This window comes from Stegostoma tigrinum, chromosome 20 (genome assembly GCF_030684315.1).
Source record: "Stegostoma tigrinum isolate sSteTig4 chromosome 20, sSteTig4.hap1, whole genome shotgun sequence".
Taxonomy (NCBI): domain Eukaryota; kingdom Metazoa; phylum Chordata; class Chondrichthyes; order Orectolobiformes; family Stegostomatidae; genus Stegostoma; species Stegostoma tigrinum.
This window is the reverse complement of record NC_081373.1, coordinates 36,899,844-36,927,525: the sequence shown is the minus strand read 5'-3', so window position 1 is coordinate 36,927,525 and position 27,682 is coordinate 36,899,844. Positions and strand designations below refer to the sequence as shown.

The 27,682-nt window shown below is 38.9% G+C and overlaps 1 protein-coding gene across 3 annotated transcripts in view; it reads right to left on the bottom strand.

Annotated features, from left to right (window-relative positions):
- Positions 1 to 27,682, bottom strand: part of ppp2r2d (protein phosphatase 2, regulatory subunit B, delta) — a 75,339-nt gene that overhangs the window by 22,106 nt on the left and 25,551 nt on the right. Inside the window, exons 1-5 of one of the 3 annotated variants that reach the window (XM_048550965.2) lie at positions 21,289 to 21,591; positions 14,823 to 14,920; positions 3,820 to 3,985; positions 2,195 to 2,307; positions 319 to 496 (exon numbers count right to left, since the gene is read on the bottom strand). In XM_048550965.2, coding sequence (XP_048406922.1) covers positions 319 to 496; positions 2,195 to 2,307; positions 3,820 to 3,985; positions 14,823 to 14,920; positions 21,289 to 21,397 — 664 coding nt within the window. In that variant the 5' untranslated portion in view covers positions 21,398 to 21,591. Of the gene's footprint in view, positions 1 to 318; positions 497 to 2,194; positions 2,308 to 3,819; positions 3,986 to 14,822; positions 14,921 to 15,090; positions 15,116 to 21,288; positions 21,592 to 27,682 lie in introns of those variants that run through there. The other 2 variants (XM_048550967.1, XM_048550966.1) reach the window with 2 other exon arrangements.

The following is a 27,682-nucleotide window of genomic DNA, read 5'->3' as shown; positions in this document are numbered from 1 at the left end:
GAAAAGCAATATTCAAGTTCTGTACAATTAAATAACTATTTGTAACCCATATTAATCAAGGCACCTTCAAAGGCAAACATATTTGTAAAACAAGCATTTTGAAGAGAGAGGAGAGGGACCACCATTTAAAAGAAAATATACATAACTGTGTCAGATGCAACACTGTTCAGAAATCCCGAGGCTGGGATTATGTTCCTTGTCTCACAAATACTAAAATCAAGACTCCTTTATGAGTATACCATATTTAGTAAATAGAACCAGTACTAAATCAGTCACCATAAATGTACTGCAAAGGATTGTGGTTTTAAAAAAGGATACTAAAACTCCTATCTGTGATTTCTAAGTGCCATAGATTAATTCGAAGATCATCTGCTGAAAGATAGGTTTCATAGTCACTATTGACTGAAATGGAGTTAATATGATATGTATGTGCATTTGCAAATATTCTTCGAGGGCTTGCTTCCACCATCAAATCCATAGGTTTCAATACTGGCACCTATTAGGTTTAAAAAAAAGGAAATCACCTTCACATAGAAAGTTAAATGTTTCTACTCACTCAGTCACTTTGAATTTTAGAAGTCAGAATTTTGCTTTCCTCATCTCTCAGCTACTAAACTTAGAACTCTTTATTGGGATACCATTAAAAAAAAGCTGAAAATAAATTCAGGAAGGATATGCTATTCATCTATATTTCATTCAAAGAATATATTTTAAGAACATTCAGTTTACTTTCTTTGATTTTGTAATTAAATCATTTACTTGAAATAGATATTAGAGTTCAATGTGAGAGAGGGTTGATCAGCAAGTTTACATGTAGTTTGCATTCCAGCTGCAATGAGTCCTACAGGGATCAACCCTCAAAATTGAAGTACTTAAATGTATACTTGTGATGCGAAGGTATGCAGGATCATAGAACATGTATGAGGAAATGTGATTAGAATAGCTGTTTTTGACTAGCGCATGCCTGACAGGTTGAAGGGGCCTTCGATCTCTGACTCTAGCCTAAATTCAAGGAACATAATCATAATATATTTTGTTGCAACCAAATTACTCATGAACTACAAATCTCAAAAGCTAAAGATACAAATAAATTCATAACTATTAGATAAATTCATTTGATCTACACTGCATATCCTAATTACTTACTCACTATGGCATTCCAGATTCTACCTTGATGCATTAGCTAAGCACAAACTTATTTCCTTGAATGATATTTGTGTTTTTAAATCTACTTTTTATAACTTATGGTTATACTCCACATAGCTGTAGTGTATTTTTGTTATAAGTTCTTTGTTCTCTAAGGATTGTACTTAGGTACTGCTGTACCTAACTTGGTGCTGTAAATGGCAACTTTTAAACTTTTCACTGTACTCATTTGAGTACGTGACAATAAAGCTAATTAAATTCAGTTCAGCTGCATACTTCGAAAGTCAGTCAAAGCAAAGTTTTTCATACAAAACACTCAATTTATAAATTTAAATGTCCTGCAAACTAAAATTTCAAGTGACTTTGCTATGTTTTGGTTGTGGGTTGGGGGGGGGGGGTGGGGGAGAAGGGGTGAAGAGAAAAGAACAGAGTTATAAAAACATTCTAGTCTCAAATATCCCATAACCCGAGAATTCTTTTGATTTTTCTTGTGATTTCTGTACAGCAGTGAGTATGCTCCATTTGAATTCAACTCCAGTCTCTTAGCAATAACTAATTACTTACTAAGGTGTTATATAAGGACTTCCTCGTTTGGTCAACATTTAGCCGATTTAAAGAAGTATTCTCTAACAGGTTGATTACTAGCTTCAAATAGTGACCATGAACAGAAAGCATAAATTATCTGAAATATATGGAATAATACAGTATTTAAAATTCATTAGATCTTGTTGTAGAAGCCAGTGGAGCCTTGATATGACAACTTTTTAACAAAAGAATATATTAGCAAATCAACCTTTTATCCAAGTTTGAATTTATTCAGTCTAAATTATGAAATGTTGATAAACATGACCAATATAGCTGTGCAAAAGGGTTTGAAACAAATGCTCTATAAAAATTGTTTTTTTTGACCAGTTAGGCAGTTCGCTCACTGGGCTTTGATTAGTAGTCAATATTTAAGCACATTTTAGAACTTATCACCACAAGTAGCAACATCCAAGTAAATTACGGATGGTCACGCCTCCAATCAACCCAATTCATACTCTCATACCCGTAATGTGGTTATTCTGACGGGATCCCTGTATCTTCCATCTTCTTCCTTCAAATTATAGCCTTCTGCTCGTTTGTCCCTTTCACTGATCTTCCATAATTTAATAGTTTTATCTGTAAACCACAGGTTATAATTAAATTATATTAAATTTATACTTTAAAAATTTTCATTCCAGGAGAATATACAATGCAATAGTTCAAGAATTTCTTTATCATATAGTTAATCAAACTGAGGATCTTAAGATTAACGTCAAGATAGTTAAAACCTTAAGCAATAACATTTTAGAAACAGTTCAGTATTTTCCATTTGAAATGCGTGTTGATTCTGCAAGAAAGCCTCCTTTGCTGGCTGTAAAAGTCTAATATGAATTTAATTTGGGTAATTTCAGCTGGTTTAAAAATGGAATTGGGCATATAGCATGAAAGTGCCTTTAAATCAGTGTGAATTGTTAATCAATCATACTCCGAGGCCATAAAGTGGCTGGCAGGAAAATGAAGAAAGCCCACCTCCACCATTGTACAGTGCAACAGGAGTTTACATTGAAGTATCCAATGCCGGCAGAGCTTAAATTTGATACCTGATCTGAAGGCATTTGATGTGGGCACTGGGTATTTGAATTGGAAGCCCTCTATTCCATAGCACCAACATTACTCTTCCTGATAAATCCAGAAGTTGAAATACTACAATGTAGGCCATAAACCGTGGAATATTATGATAGCTGCCCAGTAATAATTCTTTTTCAACTTGTAAAAAGTTTGATTAACATGCTTTTATTTAAAAGAAACAGAATTCAGTTGAATAAATTTTCAGAGCACCCAAATCCAGCAAGGGAGATGAAATCAAATGAGACAAAAAGATGAGGAGGAGGCGGCAAGATGTCAGCAATTACTAGTAAGGTAATTCAAGTACAGAAATCCTCCTACGTTTAGGTCTGGTCTCTCACATGGTCACAGAAGATTCCATGACACTATTCAAAAGGGAGGCTTTTCTGACAACAAGGTGGTCCATATTTAATAGTCAACAGTTATAGAAATCAGTGTAGACATCAAAGCTGGTTATTTTTTTCTTGTCACTAGGAATGCTTTCCCCTCAACTGAAGACACTGAATCTTACTGGGGCTTGATTCTAAACAGGTCAATAACCCTTCAAGGGCTTGTAAAAATGTCAATCTTCTTCGTGCGAGCACAGACAGTGTCTGCTGGTGGGCTGTTCAGGCATTATTGCAAAGTTGGACCAAACTACACCTACACAGGCACCTCCTCTTTTAAGACTACTTATTATTAAAGAGAATCCTTGGTAGGTTGTTATCTTCTCTAACCCAGGGCTTCGAAGGCAATTACAACACCCAATACTGCCTTAGCTAAGTTAACCAGTCATACACGAATTAAGGACTTCACGGTCCACATGTTGTGCGGCACCAGTTACACCAGGCAATGGATTTGTTTCATGAACAAGTATATCCAAGTCTATCACTTCTGCTGGCAAATTGAGTTCTATGGAAGTATTTCCCAAGCAGTCCCTATTTGTGGAATGGAGACTCAAATTCAAAAGATTGAATTTTAAGATTATAAAATGCAGTATAAAAGACAAACAGTTGCATATAGTTATGCAAATCTGAAACTCACCATTTGTAGATAGTAAGAAATGAGCAGCATTCTGTTGGGGTAACCACCTGATTTTATTTATTTTTTCCTCAATTTCTAGACTTTTCAAATAATCAAACTCTGGTTCGTGACTCTGAAAGGTGCTGTAAACATTATATTCGCCTCTGTGATGAGGTCTGTTTTTACTCTACAAAAAGCAAGAAAAGTTATTTGCAGTATAACATATCAAATTAGCTCCATCAATGCATATGTCTTACTTGCCATAGAAGTGTTTCTAATGGAAAGCTCAAAATTTACTGACCCCTGTATTTTAGCCGGCTACAATTTAAAGTCTAAGGTATCTACAAAAGGTCTAAACAGAATACAACTACACAAAACAACACTATTTCCAAATAATTCAATATTTCCATTTTGGAAGTTGCAGGATATAATGAAAAGGTGAATTATTCAATTAAACTGTACTTGACTCAAAAATAGTCAATTATGGAAACAACTTTATAAATAAATCAGTAATAAAATCTTCTATGAAAGTTAAGATTATTTTCTTGTGTACTACATCAACATCTTACATTGCTATTGCTATGACCAAGATGGACACAATCTCTCCCTAGTTCCATTGTTCCACAGGTCACATCAAATTCAAACCTTATATCCAGCTTGAGATATGGCTAAATGCATGCTTTCACTCCATTCAGCGTCTGTTGGCCTGGTATTTTGATTTGTTGCAAAACAAAGTTATTCAATGAAAATGTCAAAACTAGTTGATATACTTCTATTTTCATTAAACAAACTTAAATGTTTAATCTAAATAATCCGGAACACAGATAGTACAAGGCAAACTGATTTCTCCCTGCAGATTACCATTTTCTGGGAAGCAGGTTAGGGGTTTGAGGGTGAGGAGGAGGAGGAGGAAGTGGTTATAAAGTTCTTAAGGAAAAAAGGCATAGGTGTTAGACAGACATTCTAGTGCACACACAGTCAGATATCAATGGGATCTCTACAGTGCAACTGGCTCAGGAAACATTATTCATAAGTCTTCCAGTTGCTTCTCAGGAGGATTGGAGTTCAGACTGAACCAGGGGTCCTGGTTATACTCTGGACCCACAATGATGTTCAGAAACAGGAGAGTTGTGTTCGGAAGTTTGCTTTTTCCACCAGACTGACCATCCACAGAAAAGAAATCAAATCAAACAAATGTCAAAGCAGAAGCTGTACCGAATAGTTGTAAACAAAGGCAGGGAGTCAGGAGCAAACACAGTTATCTCAAGACATGGGATTTTCAATGTATGACTTGATTAAGAAAATGCTCCTATGTCCTTTCACTGACCTCTTTACAATTAATCCATATCTACAGAGCTTAGAGTCATTTTCCCCACAATCCTTCAAAGTCAAAGCCACAAGGGTCCAGACCCAAAACGTCAGCTTTCTTGCTCCTCTGATGCTGCTTGTCCTGCTGTATTCATCCAGCTCTACACCTGGTTATCTCAGATTCTCCAGCATCAGCAGTTCCTACTATCTCCAAACATCAAACTATTATCATTTCTACTGTTGTGAAGGTAGAGATCAATGAGGTGGACTTCATGGAATAACAGTTCCCTGACTGGATCAGATTAACTGCCAAATTAGGTAGCCCTGCTGACAGATATAAACTGGAGTGTGAGATATCCTGTTCATTCAGAGCGAGCTCAGTGGAAGCTGGATCAGTGTCAAGGACTCTCCACGTGTAAATAAAGAGTGACTTGGTGATGGGAAACTGGCCTGTTTTTTTTCCTGATGAAGGGCCCGAACATCAGCTTTTGTGCTCTTATGATGCTGCCTGGTCTGCTGTGTTCATCCAGCTCTACATTTTGTCATCTCGGATTCTGCGGAGGTAGTTCAGTGACAACGAGAGAAAAGCACACTCCTGAAGAAATTCGCTTGCTACAGTCTTGATGGGGTGAGTGTTTCTGGCATCACGCTATTATTTTGCAAGCCTGAGTCGTTCTATCCCACTGTCAAAGACTGGGCCTACTATGTGGGAAGAATGTGATTTTTTCCTAGGCAAATGACGTTGGGGCAGATAAAAAGCAATGAGTAACTTTCTTGGCCTAAACAAATAAGATACTGTTTTATCAGAGGGAATTCTCCTGCATCTACATCATGTATACCTCTGGCTGTACACTCTAGTTTATCCCTACAGACAGACTCTTAAATTTTGCAAGTAGGCTTGCTACAGTCTGAATCCAAGTATGAAAGTATGGTGTCTAACCTTGTTAACAGTTCAGTGTTAGACAACAGGATATAGTTCGTTAGAACGGGGAACTGTTCGGCCTCCTTCCTACCTCATTCTCACTATCTTTTCCCAGCTCCATTATTATCTGACATATCTACACTTGCTTATCATTGTCCCAGCAATGGCGCTGCTTCAAAATACTGAGGTGACATTTGTCGATCCTTTTGCTGGTGACATGGGTGTCAAACAATATACTTTACCAATTCTCTTCATTACCTTGAATGGTCCACTGAATCATGCTACCAACAGCTCCTATTGTAAAGCCAATAATACTCACACCTCATCACTTATTTGAAATGTTGATGATTTCATGTGTTTATTGGACGTTTAGTCATCGTTGTTTGCAATGCCTCAATGTGTTCTTGAGCCATTTGGCAGGCTTTTGTAAGCTGCACTCAAAACACAGATATATGGTCCATTATAGACGATTATCTTCTGTTCCAAAAGTTTTACTCTGATTAACTGCATAGCACCTCTGATTTAATATCTGTAAACTAATTCAAAAGGACTACAACTGGTACCCGCCAAGTGAATCCTGGGTGGCAAGCAACAGAAGTTCCAGTCCTTGACCCAACTATGAGCATATTTGTGTCAGCATTCTAAGCATTGTTTGAGAGCTTAGTGGTACCTTGATAAAAGCTCCTTGTGTCAGTAATCAGTATGCTGAAAACTTTAACCATGTTATGAAAATATTAGAAATTGGCAAGTTATAAAATCCATAAAACCGGAAACCTTGAGCTGGCTGGATTGACAATCGGTCATCTATACCCAGTGAAGGACAAGGTTAACTTGTCTATCTCTGCACCTTAGCAGTAATAATTCTTAAGGATATAGCCTCTGGAATGGAGTATCCATTGCAGTAGGGATATACTGGTGTCCTGCTTTTGCCTTTGGTAAAGACTACAAAACTGCAAAATGTTCAGCAGAATTCATGGCCCCTCAGATACCGAAGCAGTCCGTGTTCAATTCAACTCAACCCATAAACACAGAGGCTACAAGTGCAAATCTGAAACCAAGAATACTGTGGCGAGTAATTCACCTTCTGACTCCTCAAAGCCTGCCCACCATCTACAAAGGCACAAGTCAGCAGCGTGATGGAATACTCCCCACTTGCCATCCCAACAATGCTCAAGAAGCTTGACACCACCCAGGACAAAGCAGCCTGCTTGACTGGCACTACATCGATTAACATCTACTCTGTCCACCACTAATGCTCAGCAGCAGCAGTGTATCAGATGCACTGCAGAAATTCAAAGAGCCTCAGATAGCACCTTCCAAACCCACGATCACTTCCATTTAGAAGGACAAGGGCATCAGACATATGTGAACACTGCCACCTCAAAGTTCCCCTCGAAATCACTCACCGTCCTGACTTGGAAATGTATTGCCGCTCCTTCACTGTCACTGGGTCAAAATCCGTGGGATATTACCCTAATAACATTGTGGGTCAATCCACAGCCGGACTGCAGTGGTTTAAGAACGCAGCTCACCACCACCACCACCATCATCTCAAGGGCAACGAGGGATGTGCAAGAAATGCTGGCTGGCCAGCCAGCAACGCCCACATCCCACAAAAGACTAGAGAAAAAAAAAGCTGATATGAGAACTAGAGGTGCCAGTCTGCTTGTATGTTGAAGCTAGGCATTTTTAAAAATTGGACCATGTCCTAGTGAAGGCCTGACTAGTACAAACGTTCTCCTCTATATACTTGAATCACCCAGATTCCCGAATCTGCCATGATAGCAATTTAAATATCCTAGGCTGATATCATCATTAGCTGGTGAACCACTGTTCACTACTCATTCTCAGGTGTGTGAAGAGGACAACACTTCATCAGCATTTTTGAAGCCGCAGCGTTATGGAATTTCTGTGACTTCAATTTGTTTGAGTGGATTGTGCTATTTAACTTGATCAGTTGGCTGATCCTCGATCGCAGAAAACTGACTGAACATTTCCTTTGGATCATCCAAAACTTGAAAGAAAATTTGTGATAACCAAATATCTGTCTGTGGTGTCAATTTAATTGCCGATGGACTTTGCTCAGGTCACTACACTTAAATTCCTGGAACCTCTAATTGTTCCATTTCCTTGAACTCATTTGGACTTTGGTAACAGGTCAAGAATTAAATGGATGGGTCTAGAGGAACTGTTAATGGTAAAGCAGAATGATTAACAACAGTTGCTATCTGCAAAAAAACTGGGGCAGTGGATATGATCGGAAACTGTTAACAATCAATGTTAAGACCAGAGTAAGGTGCCCAACTAAAAGATGAGGGAGAATTCTTCAAACTTATGATGAGCTTCGTAGGTGGTCAAGGACTGAGATTAAAATGGCGTGACTAAGAATTAAATTGACAGGCAATTGGATATTCAGAGTCCCCTCATAGACTGAATAGAAGCTATGGAAATGGAAATTCCACATTGTGGTCTCCCCATTGTTAGGGTGCCTTACAATATGAGTAACAAATAGCAAACAAAATTGTATGCAGAAACTTCGAAGAAACGTTTGGGCTCCTAGATGGCAGGACAGGAAGGGTAAAAAGGTAGCTGGTTGCATCTCCTGTACATGTTTGGGGGCATAGGAAAGTGAGGGTTGAGGGATGTGGGCCTGAGGACTAGACAAGGGAGTGGGGAACACTAAAGTAAGGAGAATAAGACGACGGTGAAATAGGTTTAGTTTATTCTAGTAAGAGATCATGGCCTATCCTTTGCTCAAATTATAATGATGCATTCCTGAAATAAATGTCTGATCTCTCCTAGCTAAATGGCAAGTGCCACAGAAGAATCTCTCTACATATGGTAAACAAACTTAACCAATGCCCTTCACCGGTAAACTTCATAGGACCTACAATCCCAAGATCATGGTTAACCTAGCTAAATAAATTTTCAGCAACTTTGCTATGGATTTATTGACAATTGACTTTGTGTTTATACATCTGCAAGCAAACGTCAAAGTTAAATACAAAGTTTCTTTCTCTGTCCCACATGAAGAATGACAAATCCCCAGGTCCTAACAGTCTCCATCGGAGATTGTTCAAAGAACTAGAGCAGCACATTGAACATAGAATAGTACAGACCCTCCGGCCCACGATATTGTGCCGACCTATTACCCTTCCAAGATCAAACTACTCTGCATGCCCTACGTTATATTATCATCCATGTGACTATCCAAGAGTCGCTTAAATGTCTCTAACGTGTCTGACTCCACTACCACTGCCAGCAGCACATTACAGAGTGGTGGGCACGTGGAAAAAAAAACTTACCTGATACCTCCCCTATACCATCCTCCAATCACCTTAAATCATGTCAGCTTGTAATAGTCATTTCCACCCTGTGAAAATGTCTCTGGCTATCCCTCTATTTATGCCTCTCATCATCTTGCACACCTCCATCAAGTCACCTCTCATCCTTCTTCATCCCAATAAAAAACCCTAGCTCCCTCAACCCTTCCTCATAAAGATCCACCCGAGAGTCCAGGCAGCATCCTGGTAAATCTCTTCTGCACCCTCTCTAAAGCTTCCACATCCTTCCTATAATAAGGTGACCAGAACAGAACACAATCTTCAAAGTATGGTCTAACCAGGGTTTTACAGCCACAGCATAACCTTGTAACTCTTAAACTCAATTTCCCTGCCAAAAGCCAAACTATATGTCTTTTTTATAACCCTTTCAACTTTGAAGGAGCTATGGAAGTGGACCCCAAGATGCCTCTGTTCCTTCATGCTGCCAAGAATCCTGCCATTAACTCTGTATTGTCCATTCAGATTCAACCTTCCAACATGAATCATAGAACATAGAAAATTACAGCACAGTACAGGCCCTCGATGTTGTGCCGACCTGTCATACCGATCTGAAGCCCATCTAACCTACACTGTTCCATGTACGCCCAAATACTTGTCCAATGGCGACTTAAGTGTACCTAAAGTTGGCGAACCTACTACCACTGCAGGCAAAGCGTTCCATTCCCTTACTACTCTCTCAGTAAAGAAAGTACCTCTGCCATCCGTCCTACATCTTTCACCCCTCAATTTAAAGCTATGACCCCTCATGCTCGCTGTCACCATCCTAGGAAAAATGCTCTCTGGGTTCAATGCCATCTACCACTTATTTGCCCAGCTCTGCACCCTGCCAATGTCCCAATGCAACCTACACAGCCCACCACGCAATCCACAACTCCACCAACCTAACTAACCCACCCTTCCAGTTCCTCATCCAAGTTGTTTATTAATAATCACAAACAGAGGGCTCAGAACAGATCCCTGCAGAACACCACTGGCCACTGAGCTCCAGCTGATTGGAGATTCCTGAACTATAATCTTTCAGAGTTCCCTAGATACAGGAGTTGTCCATCTGAATTTAAAAAATTGTACATATCACTGCACTTTTTAAGAAGGGCAAAAGAGGGAGTTACAGACTAGTTAGCCTTATTGAGAGTCTATAAATCAATTCAGTTCATCAGATTACCAGCCTGGATTCACAACATATAGCTCACATCTGACAAATCTAATTAATTTTGTTTTAAAGTAACAAAGGTAGGGGACAGGTTAACGTCATTGGAATAAAACCAGAAGTTGCTGGAAAAGCTCATCGGGTCTGGCAGCATCCGTGAAGAAATGTTAACTCTGATTTTCCTTCACAGATGCTGCCAGACCTGCTGAGCTTTTCCAGCAACTTCTGGTTTTGATCCTAAATTTACAGTATCTGCTGTTCTTTCAGATTCTAATAACAATGGATGCTGTTTGATGGACTTACAGAAGATATTTGATCAAGTCCCACAGAAGAGGCTGTAGAAACCCTTGGAATTCAGAGAAAATTATTGATATGGCTGGGAAATTAAGCAGGTGACAAAGTAGAGATAATGGTTAGGTACCCAAATTGGCAGGATATGGTTGGTGGTGTCCCACAAGGATCTGTGTTACAGCTTCAATTATTCACATTATATATTAATGATTTGGATATGACTTTCTATGCTATTATTGAAATTTGCTGATGACAGAGTTAGATAGCATTGTAGACAATTAGATGATAGCATAAAATTACAAATATTGACATATAGTGATAGATTATAGACTATTGATAGGTGAATGGACAAAAATGTGGCAATGTAAAGTAGTGCAAGGTTTGCATTCTGGGCTGAAAAAGAATAGAAAATACCCTGAACTAACCGTGGCAAGGAAAATAGAGATGTCCAAACAGACTGGGGAATTCAGGTGAAAATATCTTAAGCACCATTATCTGAGGCAGGAAACAAACAACGCAGTGAATGGAATGCTGGCATTTATATATAGAGGTCTGGATGATAAAGGATGCAGCTATACACGTCCTGGGTTAGACCCACTTGGAATACTGTGAGGACACCTGGGCACCACACTTTAGGAAGGATATACTGGCCTTGAGGGAGTACAGTGTACAAGATTGACACCTGGACTTCAAGGGTCATGTTATGGAGGAGAGATTATACAAATTAGTCCCGATTTCTCTTTAATTTAGAAAGTTACGAGGTGATCTGACCAAGTTACGCCATTGTCTACTTTAACAGGAAAAGACAAAAATAAATTATTTCCGCTGTTTGGAGATCTGAGAACTAGGGGACAAAGTCTAAAAAATGTGGGCCACATCATTCAGGACAATGTGAGGAAGCACTTCTACATACAAAGGGTGGGTGTGGTTTGGAACTCTTCCACAAGTAGCCAAGGATGCTGGATCAATTGTTAATTTTAACTTTCAGATAGACAATTTAAGGAGCAAAGTTACTAAGGGATTTGGGCCAACAGTGTGGAGTTAGGCCACGGATCAACCACTATCTCAGTTTAAGGGGCTGATTGGCCTACATCTGTTCCTACGTTCCTCATGTAGATTTGAGCACAAGATGCTCTCAATTTCCTATTTATTTTGCAATCACCAAATGAGGATGTGCACTTGTATCAGGTCTTGCAGACTGTTTGATAAAATGAAGCAAGAACTTGGACACGGACATACACAAATAATAGTGCAAACTTCGACTGAACATCAAACTCAAGTATCAGAGTAGATCTTGTACGTTGCATTCTTTGTCCATTACAATGTTCTACAGTGTATATTCCAGGTAACTACTAAATTGTTTCGCACACCAACAAAAAGCTACCTTGAAGGAAAGAACTTAGGAATGCAGAAAACCAAGAGTGTGCATTTTGGTTGCAGCATTCAAAACAAAATTCAGAGGGTATGTCAGTCTGATGAATGGACTATAGTAAATCACTATGTTGCAGGCCTTCTAACTAAGGGTATAACGCACAAAACATCAGCACCAAAAAGATTCACTTAGTTATTTTACATGGATTCATAAATGTCAAATGTATTATCCCCAAACTTGTAAAAGGTAGAACTTCTAATACTCCCTGACATTACTTTGACCCTTCAGTGAACCTAAGTAACACATTAGCTAATCTGTTCCAGACACTATCAATGTGCGAGCACTATCGAAACAGTGCACAATATAATGAATCCATGGCTATTAAAGCAACTACTTGTGCCTAAAGAGTCTTGCAATGAGTACAATAACCATCTTCAACATTGATATTCTGTGCTCATTTGTTACTTAAAAAAAAATCCCTGTTTTGCTTTGGACAGCTCAATGCATAATTATATTTTGAACCACGTCTGAAGCACTGGGTAACTGTTTCCCAAGCATTTCTGGTGTTTATGTACTACTGCTGCACTAATGCAGTTGTTTGCTATGGTATTCAAATCAGCCAAAAGATCCTTCATTCTCATTTCTACCGAGTCTCTGTTGCATTAACACCGGCACCCTGTATTGCAACTATCTTTAAGCCTCAAACATTGCAATGTCAGAAAGGCTGGAGAAATCAATCAGGCTGATGGACATTGATGTTTCACTGTTTGGTTTGTCTTAAGTAAGAACGCAACCACATATCCACTTCATTATTCCACTGGTCACTAGGTACACATTTAGAGAACATTGAGGAGTAGTCACGTCCTAACTACCATTCTGCATACAAGTAACTCAAATTGTGACTGTATGAAAATGAAAACTTAGTTTCCAATCTTCACTCACATTACCGTGTGAAACCTCTGACAGCTAGATATCGGAGTTGGAAACCAGGGAGTAAATATTTACTTAATGCTGAATTTAGAATATAATATTGCAAGTCTGCGTCCTTCCAAACCTGTCCCAGAAATTTCTCGTATGTGCTCAAGATCCTTTAATGCCATCCAGCTCTATATCCCTAATATTAAGAATAGAATTAATATACCACTAACAGGGAATGTGTGTTTGCTAGTCACATTATTTTAGAGTTGACAGAATTATGCAAGATAATCTACTGAATGCAGAAGGTGAGAACAAGAACAACAATCTCTACTGAGCTTCTGAGGGGGAGGGGAAGATTGATTGTGAAAGTGTACAAAATATGACAGGATCGTGGACCATTCAACCACCGTGAACGGTAGTTCTTGGTTGAGTGAACATATTATTACTTCTGAAGCTCCAGTACGGAAAGTGGCATCATCGAAAAAAAGATAGAGATTACTGAATAATCAGGAATTGGAAATAAGAATGAAGTGCAGTCCCACAGAATGTCCATCAGATTTGTGGAAGTGAATAATTAGATTGGCTTCATGAGTGACAAGAAATTTGAAGGATGTGATGGGAAGATGTCCAGGATCTATCTAAACAGTGAAAAAAAATATCAAAAAAGGCGTTGATAAAATTCAGTTTTTCCTAAAAAGGATTGCTCTAACTGTTATTAAAATTAAAAACTTCTATTTGATGCCAACCTCTACATTCTCAACAACCCTTAAATAACAGAACATGGCCAACAGGCTGGCTAAGCTGCAAGTTACAAATTCCTAGCGGCGCACAGGTGCTCGTTAGACATGATGTGGAGGTGCCCATGTTGGACTGGGGTGGACAAGGCAAGAAGTCACATAACACCAGGTAAGAGTCCAACAGGCTTATGTGAAATCACAAGCCTTTGGAATGCTGCCCCTTCACCCTGACGAAGGCACACAGCTCTGAAAGCTTGTGATTTCAAATAAACCTGGTGGACCATAACTTGGTCTCACGTGACTCCTGACCATGCTTGTTAGAGATTGGTAGTAGGTTATTTTCTGGACATTAACACAAGAACCCTTATGCTGCAGCCAAACAAATCATATTCTGATCTGATTTGAGTGGTTGATGCCAACATTGGATACTACACACAAATAATCTCATTGTCAGCTTTGATGCAGCACAGCAAACATTTACCTTAAATTTATGGTCACTCAACAGTGAAAAGCAGGGTGAGTTAACTTAAGAACTAGAACATTTTGCAGAGAGAGTAGAGTAAATGCTGTGCATCTGTGGAATCATAAACCGTTAATGTGCCTATTTGCACCAAGACAAAAACAAATCAACGCCCCTGAGCAAAAATCACAAGATTGCAATTTTAAAGTGAAACATTCTGAATAAACATGGTTCGTGTATCATGAGTCCACTAAGACAACATTGGCAGTTGAAACCACAATTCAAAATGGCAGTTCATACAAACACACAAGGTGACTTTTAAACTGTATGTTTGAGCAGCATAGCATGACATATGACACTGCATGACATCAGTTGTCATCTTTATGAAGATGAAACATTCAACTGAAAAATGAATGTTATTTTAAATGTCAAAACTAAACAGCACTTACTATGCCAATCAACATTAACTATTGATTTTAATTACTAAGATAGGGTTTTTATACCAACGGCAAATTCAGTACCAACCTCTTGCTCACGCTGAAAGATAACAACTCTGCCACCTTTGTCCCCAGTGGCTAATAGGTCCCCAGAGTAGTTGAATTCAACAGTTGAAATGATATCTGCTGTAATAGGAGAACAGAAAAAAAAATATTAGCACCTCAATTTTTTCCTTCAAGAAAATCAGGAAATTTAAATTTCAGTGGTTTCTTCTGAAGTTTGAAAACAAATGAAAAGCTTCCAGGAGGAAAAGAACATTTCAACTTTGGAAAATCATAAATATGCAGTAACTTACAGCTTAGCATTTTTTTTTCAACAGACTTCAGTAAAGTCGATTGACAATATTGATCTCATTGCTGTTGGAAACCTTGCTGTGTACAAAATGATTAATGCACGTCTCTACTTGACAACAGCAACTGTTCTTCGAAACTAACAGACTAAAAAAAAGTGTTGGATGATCCTGGCTCTCAAAGTGAGTCAGGCAGAATCAGTTAATAACAGATAAGTACTCAAAGTTAGAAGAGACTGCTTCGGAAGCCACTACGAAAGGCAGCAATTTTAAAAACAAAAAAAAACTTCGTTAACAGATATCAGGAGATATGTTTTTTGTTTGTTTTGTACCCAGCGTGACTGGTGCACTCAAAATGAACAATCCCTACTGAGTTAGCAAACAGTCGCGCAGAGGTTATTTGGTCCATTGAGTGTTTCATCACCTGGTAAGAATGTAAAAAATGAACGGGAACTAGGGAACATGTGATGGCTATTTGTTAATTAAAGTATAATTGGGTGAGCAATTGACTGGGTACAACCTGTGAGCCAGGAAGTCTGGGTTCAAGTCCCATCTGTGCCAGGGCTATGCAATAATATCTCTGAACAGACCGATTAGAAAATATACACTGGGTGTGCAATTGAGGGTATAGATATTGAGTTGGGGGTGGTAGAAAACTAAGGCTCTTGTGGCGCAGTGCTCATATCCCTACCAGTGAGCTGGCAGATGCTGGTTCAAGTCTCACTTGCACTAGAGGTGTACAGTAACAACATCTCTGACCAGGCTCATTCGAAAATATCTAGACACAGCGGGTTTAGTAGCAGTGTGTTTGGAGCTTGTGACAGGAGAGAAATAAAACTGGCTAGAAAATTATTTTTCTGGATTCTGTCTAACTAGCATTTAACTTTCAGTATTTGACATCTGTGCCAGCTGTTTTAGAACATAGAACATAGAACAGTACAGCACAGAACAGGCCCTTCAGCCCACGATGTTGTGCCGACCATTGATCCTCATGTATGCACCCTCAAATTTCTGTGACCATATGCATGTCCAGCAGTCTCTTAAATGACCCCAATGACCTTGCTTCCACAACTGCTGCTGGCAACGCATTCCATGCTCTCACAACTCTGTGTAAAGAACCCGCCTCTGACATCCCCTCTATACTTTCATCCAACCAGCTTAAAACTATGACCCCTCGTGTTAGCCTTTTCTGCCCTGGGAAATAGTCTCTGGCTATCAACTCTGTCTATGCCTCTCATTATCTTGTATACCTCAATTAGGTCCCCTCTCCTCCTCCTTTTCTCCAATGAAAAGAGTCCGAGCTCAGTCAACCTCTCTTCATAAGCCCTCCAGTCCAGGCACCATCCTGGTAAACCTCCTCTGAACCCTCTCCAAAGCATCCACATCTTTCCTATAATAGGGCGACCAGAACTGGACGCAGTATCCCAAGTGCGGTCTAACCAAAGTTTTACAGAGCTGCAACAAGATCTCACGACTCTTAAACTCAATCCCCCTGCTAATGAAAACCAAAACACCATATGCTTTCTTCACAACCCTGTCCACTTTTGTTTTAAAGCAAAGATGGTGAAAACAGCATTTTCACAACAGAGACAAGACAGGACAACAGGTAAAAGCAAGAATATAGCAAACACAACTTTATAGCAACCATCAAGTAAATGGAGAAAGGGGGCCTAAGTATGATTTTATTCAACATTTTTGATTTAACTTTAACTTCTTTCATCATATAGGGATGCCATTACTTGATGGCATTTACTTAATGTCTAAAAAGCACAAATTGCGTAAATTCCTAGACTGTGCTCAGATTAAGTGCCTTTCACTAGTGGGATCCCACAACAGAACACACAATCAGTAAACTGTACAATTTTATGTGGTGAAATTTTACAAAACATTGACAATATAAATAAAAAAATTAAAAATCATTCATTTAAAAATCACTACTCCAATCCCTATTACCTAACTAACTAGTTATACCCAGCCAAAGAAAGATCAATTTCACTGATTTAAATTAACTGCTTTGTGAATGAATCAAATGGTACAACAATGACGACACATTACCTTCCAATTTGTGACTGGTCCTTTAATTTAAGCTCATTAACCATATACTGCCTGTAGTGCAGTGATATTTTCATAAGGCAAACAGTTCTCACAATTGTCTGTTCATGTCCCCTTCCTCAAAACATTTACACACAGCAACTAGGAAAAGACAGTTGAATATTTGTTCTTCAGAATCAATAAGCTAGCCACTCAAGATATCAAGTTGAATATTCTATAGACACATACACGATGCCTTAAGATTAGCCTCACAAAGAATGCAGTGCTTTCACAAGGTTAGTGTTGAAAGAAAAATGCAATGCCCATCTTAACCTCAAAATGGGGTTTCTAACAGCATTTGTAATTTAAATGTAAGTAACCAGAGTTCCACATGTTGTCCAATCACAACTTAAAACATGGTATAGATTACTTCCACAAATCAATTCATTTAACCCCATAACAACTCAAACGCTATGTATTTGCACTCGGGTAAAATTCCTGTGCATTAGCAGGGTTTCAACTTAATTACTATTAGAAACAAAACAATCACAAGCTGACATTTTTTGCTGCAGTGATGAGAAACTCCAATACTATCTATGGGATTAAGGATATTCAAAGACATTAAAATACTTTTTAACATTCAGAAAGTAACCGTTTATCCCTCTATGCAATTCTATTGCTACTCTTCCTATCACCACTGGAGTGGCTCAGTGGTTAACACCGCTGCATCACAGGGACCCTGTCACTGTGGGTTTTCTCTGGGTACTCCAGTTTCTTTCCACAGTCCAAAAATGTGCAGATTAGGTAGATTGGCTTTGCTAAATTGCCCTGAGACCTGTAGGTTAGATGGATTAGCCATGGGAAATGCAGTGTTATAGGGACAGAGAGTAGGATGTGGGTCAGGGTGGAATGCTCTTCAGAGGGTCAGTGTTCGATGGACTGAATGGCCTGCTTCCACACTACAGGGATTTTAATCCCAGCAATAGCAGCCTACATTTTAAGCTTAATGTGAAATGCTACCATAAAGTTTCAATTTTCTTTCCTATTTCTCAATTTTGTTTATTGAGAGATTGGAGTGCAATTTGGAAGAAATTTAACTGAATTATTGATCTGTCACCTTATGCTGTTACTAGAATTCATAAGTTAATAAGCTTGACTGCATTTCATCACAACAAAAACCATCAAAATACAAAAAGTTGTCCCCGTGCTCGTGAACAATGAATAACGAAAGCACTCCATGTAAATATTCATTCAGACAGCATTCATTTCGTGGATAGAACCCCAGCAATTAACACTCAAATCCTCATGCAAATCCACAATGAAGTCAAAGTCCTGTTTTGGATTCAAATTCACGGAATATGGTAAATGCAGATGCAAATGGTCTCTAAGCGTTGAAAATCATTTGAACTAGCAATTTCAAACATTTCCCTATCAATACACTGCACTTGCACAAGCGCCTATTTACAACTTGAGCAACTTTCAGATACATGTTGTGGAATTTTTACTTAAAAGACCAAGCATGGACACGGGTCTAAAGCCAGAAGGCACCTCTGCTTGTGAGCGGGTTGGGTTTTCCATTTATTATGCCCTTCTCAGGTCATTACACGTGCATTTATGGGTAAAATGCCTAATTTTATGAGCAGGAAGTTGAAACCTTCCAGGACCATTTGGTCTTCCAACACCTGGGTGCCATATTTAAAAGGCAACTGACAGCACTTCATTCTCTGCAATCCAGAAGCATCATTTAATATCTGATCGTCACCCCAAAAGATGTCAGAGAACAGGCAAAAACAGCAACAAGCATTAGCTATGTCTCCGTAAGGTATTCAGGAGCGAAGGAAGTTCTTTCCCCTATTAGCGTTTGAATGCGGCTCATGGGAACCCATCTCCTGTGCCGCAAGAGGAAGAATGATCTGCAGTGTTCTATGAAGGTACATATCACAAACTCAATCTCTCATGCATTTATTAATTTGAGTAAGCACTGCAAAGGTTCCCACTGTACAGGGCTGTGAAACAGGAGATTGTGAATAAAAGGCATTTGATGGAGTTGCCTAGCACCAGTGTTTGTTACGTCACTGCAGCTGCCAATGTTGTACTGCAGGCTCCACAGTGGCACTGCTTTAGACATCTGCCAAGGTTCACATTTAAAACAAGAAAGAAACTTCAACACTCAACAGCTCATAACATCAGATTACCAATCTTTCATTACAATTAGGAGAGTGTACATATCAGATAGCTTTTAAAGATTGTATGGGGAAAAAGGCAAGAATCACAAAATAAAAAAAGGTCTTTGGAGTTGAGCTCCATTTTTCAGATTTGCTGTGAGGCTGCTTCAATAGGGCAAGCTTGTTGTTCCAGTCAGGCCTCATCCAAAACTAAGTAATTTAACAAGCCAGCTTGTACATGACAGACTTCTCATGAGCTGATCGACATGGAAGGGCTTCAAGGTGTTCGTACCACTGGGCCGGAAGGCCCAGTTTGATGTTCCACCAGACCTGGAGATGTGCCATAACATGTCTAAGCAGGTTTACTAAAATGGCTATATGCAAGGAGATGTTTTAGTTATAAGAGGAGACAAATAAATTAAGTTTGAAGTCTTGACTTAAATGAAGACATCTGCCCTGCCAGCTACAAGGCTCATATGGACAATCAGACCTGTGCAACCACGTATTTCTTGTTCTTGGCAAACAAGATGGCACCCATGAACAAAAAACTGCAGTAGATAGGGTGTTAATGAGTATTCATGATATGCTAAGGAACACAAATCAGGATTCTGACTGAGAAGGGTGGGGAACTGCCCCACCCGATACAGGTATAAGAACCAACTGGCAAAACTTTAATCCACTGTGAGGGTCCTGTATTTTTTTGTCTCCCCTCATGTCCAATGAAATTATGTTATTCACCTTTCTAAAAGCTCTGGATGGGCACAGAAAATTCCTCCCCACATTGCTCAAATTTGGAACAAAATCTTAAAAACAAAGACCAGTTTAATGATTCACAATAAATATATATGCATGTACTTGCCTGCCTCAGTTGTGAGCATTCTGCATTTAGTTTCAAGACTACAAATTGTAGGCCAGCAGAAATTCCCTCCTGCAATATTGTGCAGCAAGACAATGGAATTCAGAAAGCAACACTTATAGTATCACAGAAGATCACTCTCCAGATTCACATTTACTGACAATTCTGAGGCAGAATATAAAAGGAATTTAAATGCAAATTAAATGCTCAGGTTTATAATATTGGCAATAAACAGTTATTTTTTCATCACTTTGTTTAAATAACTTGTCAAGTTTGATGCTTAGATGAAAGCTGAAACTTTTTGGTGGAAATGTTGAGAATACATATTCAAAAATGTATGCAATTTATAGATATTTTACTCTCAAAAGTCCTGATGAATGCAAAGCACCTGCATTCACTTTCATTGCAACATTCGTACTGGGCAACATACTACAATAGTATATTGAGGGCAAACAAGTCTGATCACACAATATTTTATTTATATATATTTGTTTCTAGTAGTTTTTACTTGCTAAAGACAATGTTATTTACTCGTACTACAAATTCCTGGTAAACACTTATTTAGTGGCAATTGATAGAAGTGAATTGACAACCTTTTAGCTCTTAGCATTAAAATTCACGAAGTAATCAAATAAAGTCACAGAACAAAATATTATCTGCAGTAATCTTTATGAAAGAGGACTGTAGGTACTTTAAATGATCGAAAAGTAGTAGTTAAAAAGAAATCAAATTGCCAAAATAGCAAGAAGAATAAATTAATTTCAATCCCAGCATAATTTTCTCATGTGAAGTATTTTAAGTCAATCATGAATCAATTTGTTTTGCAATGACATATAGGTGACAGGTAAAAAATCTCTCAAATCGAGAGCACAATATTTAGCATTTACAATATATACTGACGAGGTACACCCATGCAACTCAAAGCCAAAAAAAACATGAAAACATCAACTACTGAAAGCATGATCCAAGTAAAGTTTAAAAATTGTAATAATGCAGCCAAATGTGATTCTCTTCTGCAGACTTTCCCTTTGAGATGCAAAATGGGGAAGCAGCATGCTGCAGAACTCTAGGGAATGGAAGCTTACTAACAAAATCTTAATGTTACGAATTCTCAAGATGCTAGGATGTGAATCTCTGGTATATATTTCATACCTTGATCAAAAGATGATGTTGACATCAGTGAATTAGTACCAGAGGTAGAAGTCTTAAACACCTGAGAGAAATTGCAAGGAAAGCATTTCATCTTCTGCAGTATGCACATGCAGCTTTAAATTCCTCATTTGACACTTCCACAGTCCAAATGGCTCAGCACCCTCGTCATTTACAAGATTTCCTTTTGCTATAGATTTTCCAAATGCCTGCATTGCATAGAACAGTCAAATGTTTTAGATCAGAAAGAACAGGCACAAGACGGATGGACTCTGCATTTGCAACATGACAGTGCAGGCCTCATACGCTATTCGAGATGCTGCTAACACAGGAGCCATTGCAATAAAAAAACTGTCCATTTCATGCCAACAATTCAAAATAAACCAACGCAACTATCACCTTCATAAACAATGAAGTCTTGACTTAGAATTAACCAAATTCTTATGAAGTATGCACAATTCAACTGCATTTGACAATAATCCAAAAATGAAATCTAAATTTTGCTTCTTCTTGCAAGCTATTGGTATTTAAAAGTGCAGCACTGATTTTCCAATTCAACTCAGCAACATAACAGTGCCCAATATACAGTGACAATCAGCAAAACAGCCAAAAGATACTAAGCATTTGCATTTTTTTTGGGAATACTGCAGCACGTTTGCTCTCAGGAAGTCGTGAGCAGCTAAGGTCATGTGCTCAGTAAATTATCCTTCAGCCAACCACAGTCCATTTCACAAATGCACAAACCAATAAGTCAAATAATTTGGATCTTCTATTTTTAAATTTATCATCTACACTGTTCATACCTGCATTTTTACAACTTTTGCATTTGCAGACTTCAATCAATGAGACAGTTAATTGTTTTCCATTCAACTTTTAATTATCTTTCTTAGAGATCAGATATCAAACCAGCATGTAATCACCCAATCTACTCACATTTTCTGACCTTGCTTGAAGAGTGCGTATGTATGAACATGAGTGTCAGTGACTGGGGTCAGGGTGGGGGTAGGAAGGAAGAGCAGTTACACAAATGAGAACAACACTGTCTAGTAGTAGAGCATCTTTTTCCTTTCCCATCCGGCTGTTAGAAGGTATGCCTGAGAGGTTTGGTACATCTACACTTGAAACACACAGTCACTTACATTAGCCAATGAAGCAAAAAGCATACCTATTTTCAAAGTCAATTTTGAAGTCGTCAGCTATAGTGTCAAGTCTTTTGTTTTTTCTTACAGACCTTATTTTCTTCTCTGCTTTTCAAGTGCTGTCCGTTACATAAGTCTTAATCTCTGCTTGTGTTGATTCATCATTTTTCACTGACAATACATCAGGATTTGGTAGAAGTTTGGCTCATCTCAAAAGCATTTGAAAATTTTAATCCTTATAAATTGATGACCACCGTTCCTCAAAAATGTTAAATTTGAAATTGATTAAACCAGGTTTCCCCATCCTACAACAGTACAGAAACAGCTATCACAAAATCACATTGTTTGGGAACACAACAAAAGTAACACTCCTCTCCCACTCAACCTATGTGCAGCCTTCAACTGGTTGACGACATCATCCTCCTTCAAAGTCTCCCCACAATCTCTCAGTTGGGGCTGTATTTAGCTAGCTCTATTCTTAGCAATCTAATTGTGGCCAGTAAATTATTTATAACAGCTCTTTTCCCACTCACCCAGTTTACCATTATGTTTCCCAGGATCTATCTTTGGTATCATCTTCCTCTATACTGGGGGTCAGTTTAGTGAACAGACAGGTGCAATGCAGTGAGATGCCAACAACATGGATTCAATTCCCACTCTAGCTGACATTAACACGAAGGATCCTCCTTCCCAACCTCTCCCCTCATCCCAGTGACTGTAAGGTTAAGCCACCACCAGTCATCTCTCTGAAAGAGCAGTCTTATGGTTGCCTGGGGCAATGGTGGCTTTAACTTTAAAAATATCTTATAACGCACATCTCATTTTCCTCACAAAGGAGTTATTGTCTTGTTTGAGTCTGTGGAGGTGAGATCAATACCAGGTCTACTTTTGCATTTCTTACTTCCACCCAAAGTAATCCATTGCAGAGTTTATCTCCCACCACTACAGGACTACTCCATCTTTTATTAAAAACAAAAAAATGCAAATATACAAGAGACCTGGAAATCAAATAAAAACAAAAACAAAAAAACGAACATTGGGAGCACTCAGCATACCTGACCAACTTTGTGGAAAGAGAATCAAATTAACGGAGATATCACAGTGTAGAGCTGGAGGAACACAGGGGACACTTCTTCAGATTTCTGAAGGGTCCTGACCCTAAACGTCAACTTTTCCGCTCCTGAGTTTTGCCTGGCCTGCCGAGGTCCTCTAGCTCCATAACGTATGGTCTCTGACTCCAGCATCTGCAGTTCTTACGACCTCAGAATTAATAGACACTTGTGTTTTTCCTCTCTAACAAAACTGCTAGACTGGCCAAGTTCTTTGAGCATTTTCTGCTTTCACAATCTGGCCTTGTCCACTTTATCCTCTGAAAACCAACAGCAATATGTTCTAATTTAGATTATTAGGGGTTAACCAGCACTTTGAGAACTCTACCACAAAGCTTCAAATACAACCATCCTGTTAACTCCTATTATACATTTCTCTATGCTATAAACAGGTAAAGCCAAATCTTCCAAAGCTTATTTTGCTTGCCTCATTTTGTGCATTAAAAAAATCTGGTCTTTTTTTTGTCAAAGACGCCCATGCAGTTTTAATTCCACTTCCACCACCCTATTTACTCTCATTCCCAGCATTATGTCATCATTTTCTTTTATCAAGCCTGATTCCTAGTTGATTTAGCAATGTCAGGGCAGAAAACACATGGCCCTGATCCTAACTTCTGTTGTCTTGCAGGAATTGGATTTTGGCGTTTTGGGGTAAGACAGCTGTTTAGAGGTGGGCTGGGTTGGGGTGGGGGGGGGGGGGGGGTGGAGTGGAGGGAGGAGAAAGGAGATGAGCAGTGGTGGCAGTGAATGGAACCAGTTGGTTAAAAGTTCATTGTAGACCTCACTGCGCTAACTTTCTAGGACTTATTATTAGTAGTATATTTAAAAAGTCCCCAAATATGAGCAGATATTGAACTGCTCATCAAGGTGTAATGGTAGTGTTGAACCAAATCCAGAAGAAGGGGAAGCCAATGCTATCAGAGCACTGCTGTGACAGCCCCCCATGAAATTATACTTTTTTTTGACAGAGACGAGTTTTCACATCACTAAATATCAAAAATGTTATAATGTAAAACCTTTAAAGTTATAGTATGGTGTTTCAAATTTCAATTACACATCTTAAGCAACAAACTAACAAGAATGCTGCCAGATGCAAAGTAGTATCAAAAACAAACAAGAAAAATTGGAGCTGTTTTTGTTAGAACTATGGAGATAAATATTTAAACGTCTCACTTAAAATTTATCAACAAGTAGAAGAGTGCTTTCAATGATCAAGGGATCTATAAAAAGGCATAAATGAGAGTATTTCAAGAAATTTAATACAAGGAAATTCATTTTCAATATCTGCTTCCATCAGTGCAATGCTCCACAACAAAGGGCTGTGATGTACACAACTTGACTTAATGATCAGAGATACCAACAATTCGTATTCACTTGAAAAAGGAAAAAAAAAACGATAGATTGTAGACAATGCTTTGAATAGGACTACTGCCCATATGGAGGCTAAAACATTAGTATGAAGTGATTTGGGTTGGGATTTCTACATAACAGTACTAATATGTGCTCGTCTTGTACTTCTATCTTAAAAAACACAATGCTTTGGCACTTCAGTTAATGACGACTACACTGCCATTTACTTGGACCAGAGTAAATAATTGTTAAAAATTTTCATGATTCTGGGACCTAGAAAAGAATAACTGCATATCCCTCAGCCCTTTGAGCCATGACAGCCATGCAACCTGAACCTCTATCAATAAGTTATTGATAAAGTTTGTGATCCCACACAAAGATGTTTCCTCAGACACTTCCTTCAAAATGCCAAAAGGACCCAGGATTTTAATGAGTGACTTTTTAGTGCAAGCAAAACAGCACATCATATAATCCTGTAAATAAGAATATTCAACATCAACCCACTGAAACTCAGTAGCATTCAAGATATTAAATTTAATAAAAGCCAATCTCCTGTGGCATTGATCATGAAGAATTGAGATGAAAATGTAGCATGCAGGTCAAGCAGGGTTAAAAAAAATGAGCAAGATGAAAATGGGAATGACGAATGGATTGGGAGGAAATCTGAAACCAAAAAAATCTTTTTTGGGTGGGGGGGGGGGGGGAGAAAGGACAGTAAAAAAGGGAAAACATGAAAAATTCTCCAGAGGAGAAAGATTTCAGGAATGGAGGGAGAAAAACAGGGAACCATGCAAGTGAGAAACATGGAACTCCTTTAAGCAGAGGGGATATGGTGACAAGTCCTTCAAAAGAAGGCCTGTAATTTGTACACAATCATTGTGCAACAGTAAAAAGGAACACTTCCCACAGAATACTAGACAGACATCCATAGTTGTGACTGAAATCAGCATATTACCCATACAAAAATTTGGATGAATGCCAGCATTAGACACTGGTCTCTTATCTCATCAGTAATCCCTTGCCTTGCAGCTCGTCTGATGAATAAGCTTCCTCATTGCTCCTTCCATCTCAACCCTACTATTCCATACACTCACCCTACCAGTCACCCCACCAACACTTACAGCTGGAACTGTGATGATCTTTGCTTTTAAATCACTATTGTGATCCAATGTACTCTGCATACAGAGGAGCAATTCAGCTAGGAATATGGTGGAGCGGCTTTTCCCCTCGAGTAGACGTCATTCGAGTGCCGCCGCCCCTTGAAGTATACAAAGTTATGGAGAAACCTTTCCCCTTACAAGGGTAGAGTTTTAAGGTAAGAAACAAAAAAATTAAGGAGAAAGATTTTCATCCTCTGAAAAAGCTCCGCTTAAAAAGAGTGGTAGAGGCATGAACCAAACAGTATTTAGATGAGCACTTGAAATACCAGGGCATACAATTACAGGCTAAGTGCGAGAATATTGGATGGTAGCAGATAGATACGTGATGACTAGCATGGACATAATAGATCACAGGGCTTTTATCATGCTGTAAAAGTTATGATACCCTTGCACAAAACATGTTACCTTGAGTAAAAGTCTTTTCAACTGCCATATTTTTATTTTTAAAAAAACTCAAAAAAATTTGATTTTATTTAGTTCATTTGTGTGATGTGAGCTTTGCTGGCTGGTTAGCATTTATTGCCCACCTCTAGTTGCCCTCAAGATGATGGCACATTGGAGCAATTGAAGAAAAACAAACACTGTCTACATGCTGTGAGTCGACAAATGACCTTAGGGAAGGAATTCCAGGATTCTGACCGAGCAACAGAAAGAATGGCAATATTTCCAAATCAGGACAGTGAGTGACTTGGAGAGAACTTGAAGGTAGTGGTGTTTCTTATATCTGGTGTCCTGTCCTTCTAGATGGACACGGTCATAAAAAAGTTTGGAAGATGATGTCGAAGGATCTTTGGTGAATTTCTGCAGTGCATTTGTAGACGGTATACACTGCTGTTGAGCATTGGTGGTGGAGGGAATGCATGTGTTCCCAATCAACCGGATTACTTAGTCCTGGATGATGTCAAGTTTCTGAAACTGCACTCATCCAGACAAGTTGGGTGTATTCTATCACACTCCTGACTTGTCAGGAGGGGAGTTACTTGCCACAGTATTCATAGCCCCTGACCTGTTTCTCTCTCGTCCCCCACACCCCTCAGAAGATTTGTAGCTCGGGTTGTGGATGAGGTTGTTGGCTTGCTCTCTCAGCTGGCTGGTTATTGTACAGACGTTTCACCACCACGTTAGGTGGTATCAGTGCGGCCTCTGATGAAGCCATGTTGCTCTACTCCAGTTGGCATTTGAGAGATCACGTCTGTTGAGTCGGCTTAATGTCATTTCCAGTTCCGTTCTGCACTGCGTTGTACATGGGACCACTAGGAATCATGGCAGCACGACAAACACTCACAAAGGACCAAAGATGCCATACCCATGGCAAGAAGAGTGAGCGTAGATCACAAAATACCTTTGTAATGTTTGATGCAGTCATTACATCAGCCAGACTGGAAGGAAACCAGCCATCAGGATACATGAACACCACTTAGCAGCGAAACATCACAATGAACTTTCCTGCTCATCTTCATGTACCTGGACAATGAAGGCCATCAATTTAACTGGGGCAACGTGGCCATCTAGCTCAATCAAGCCAACAACAGACATGCATAGGAATTCCTAGAGGCCTGGTTTTCAACCCGTAATTTAAAAATCAAACATGTAAAATTAGACTCCATACACACATACAGAACAGAACTGGAAATGACAC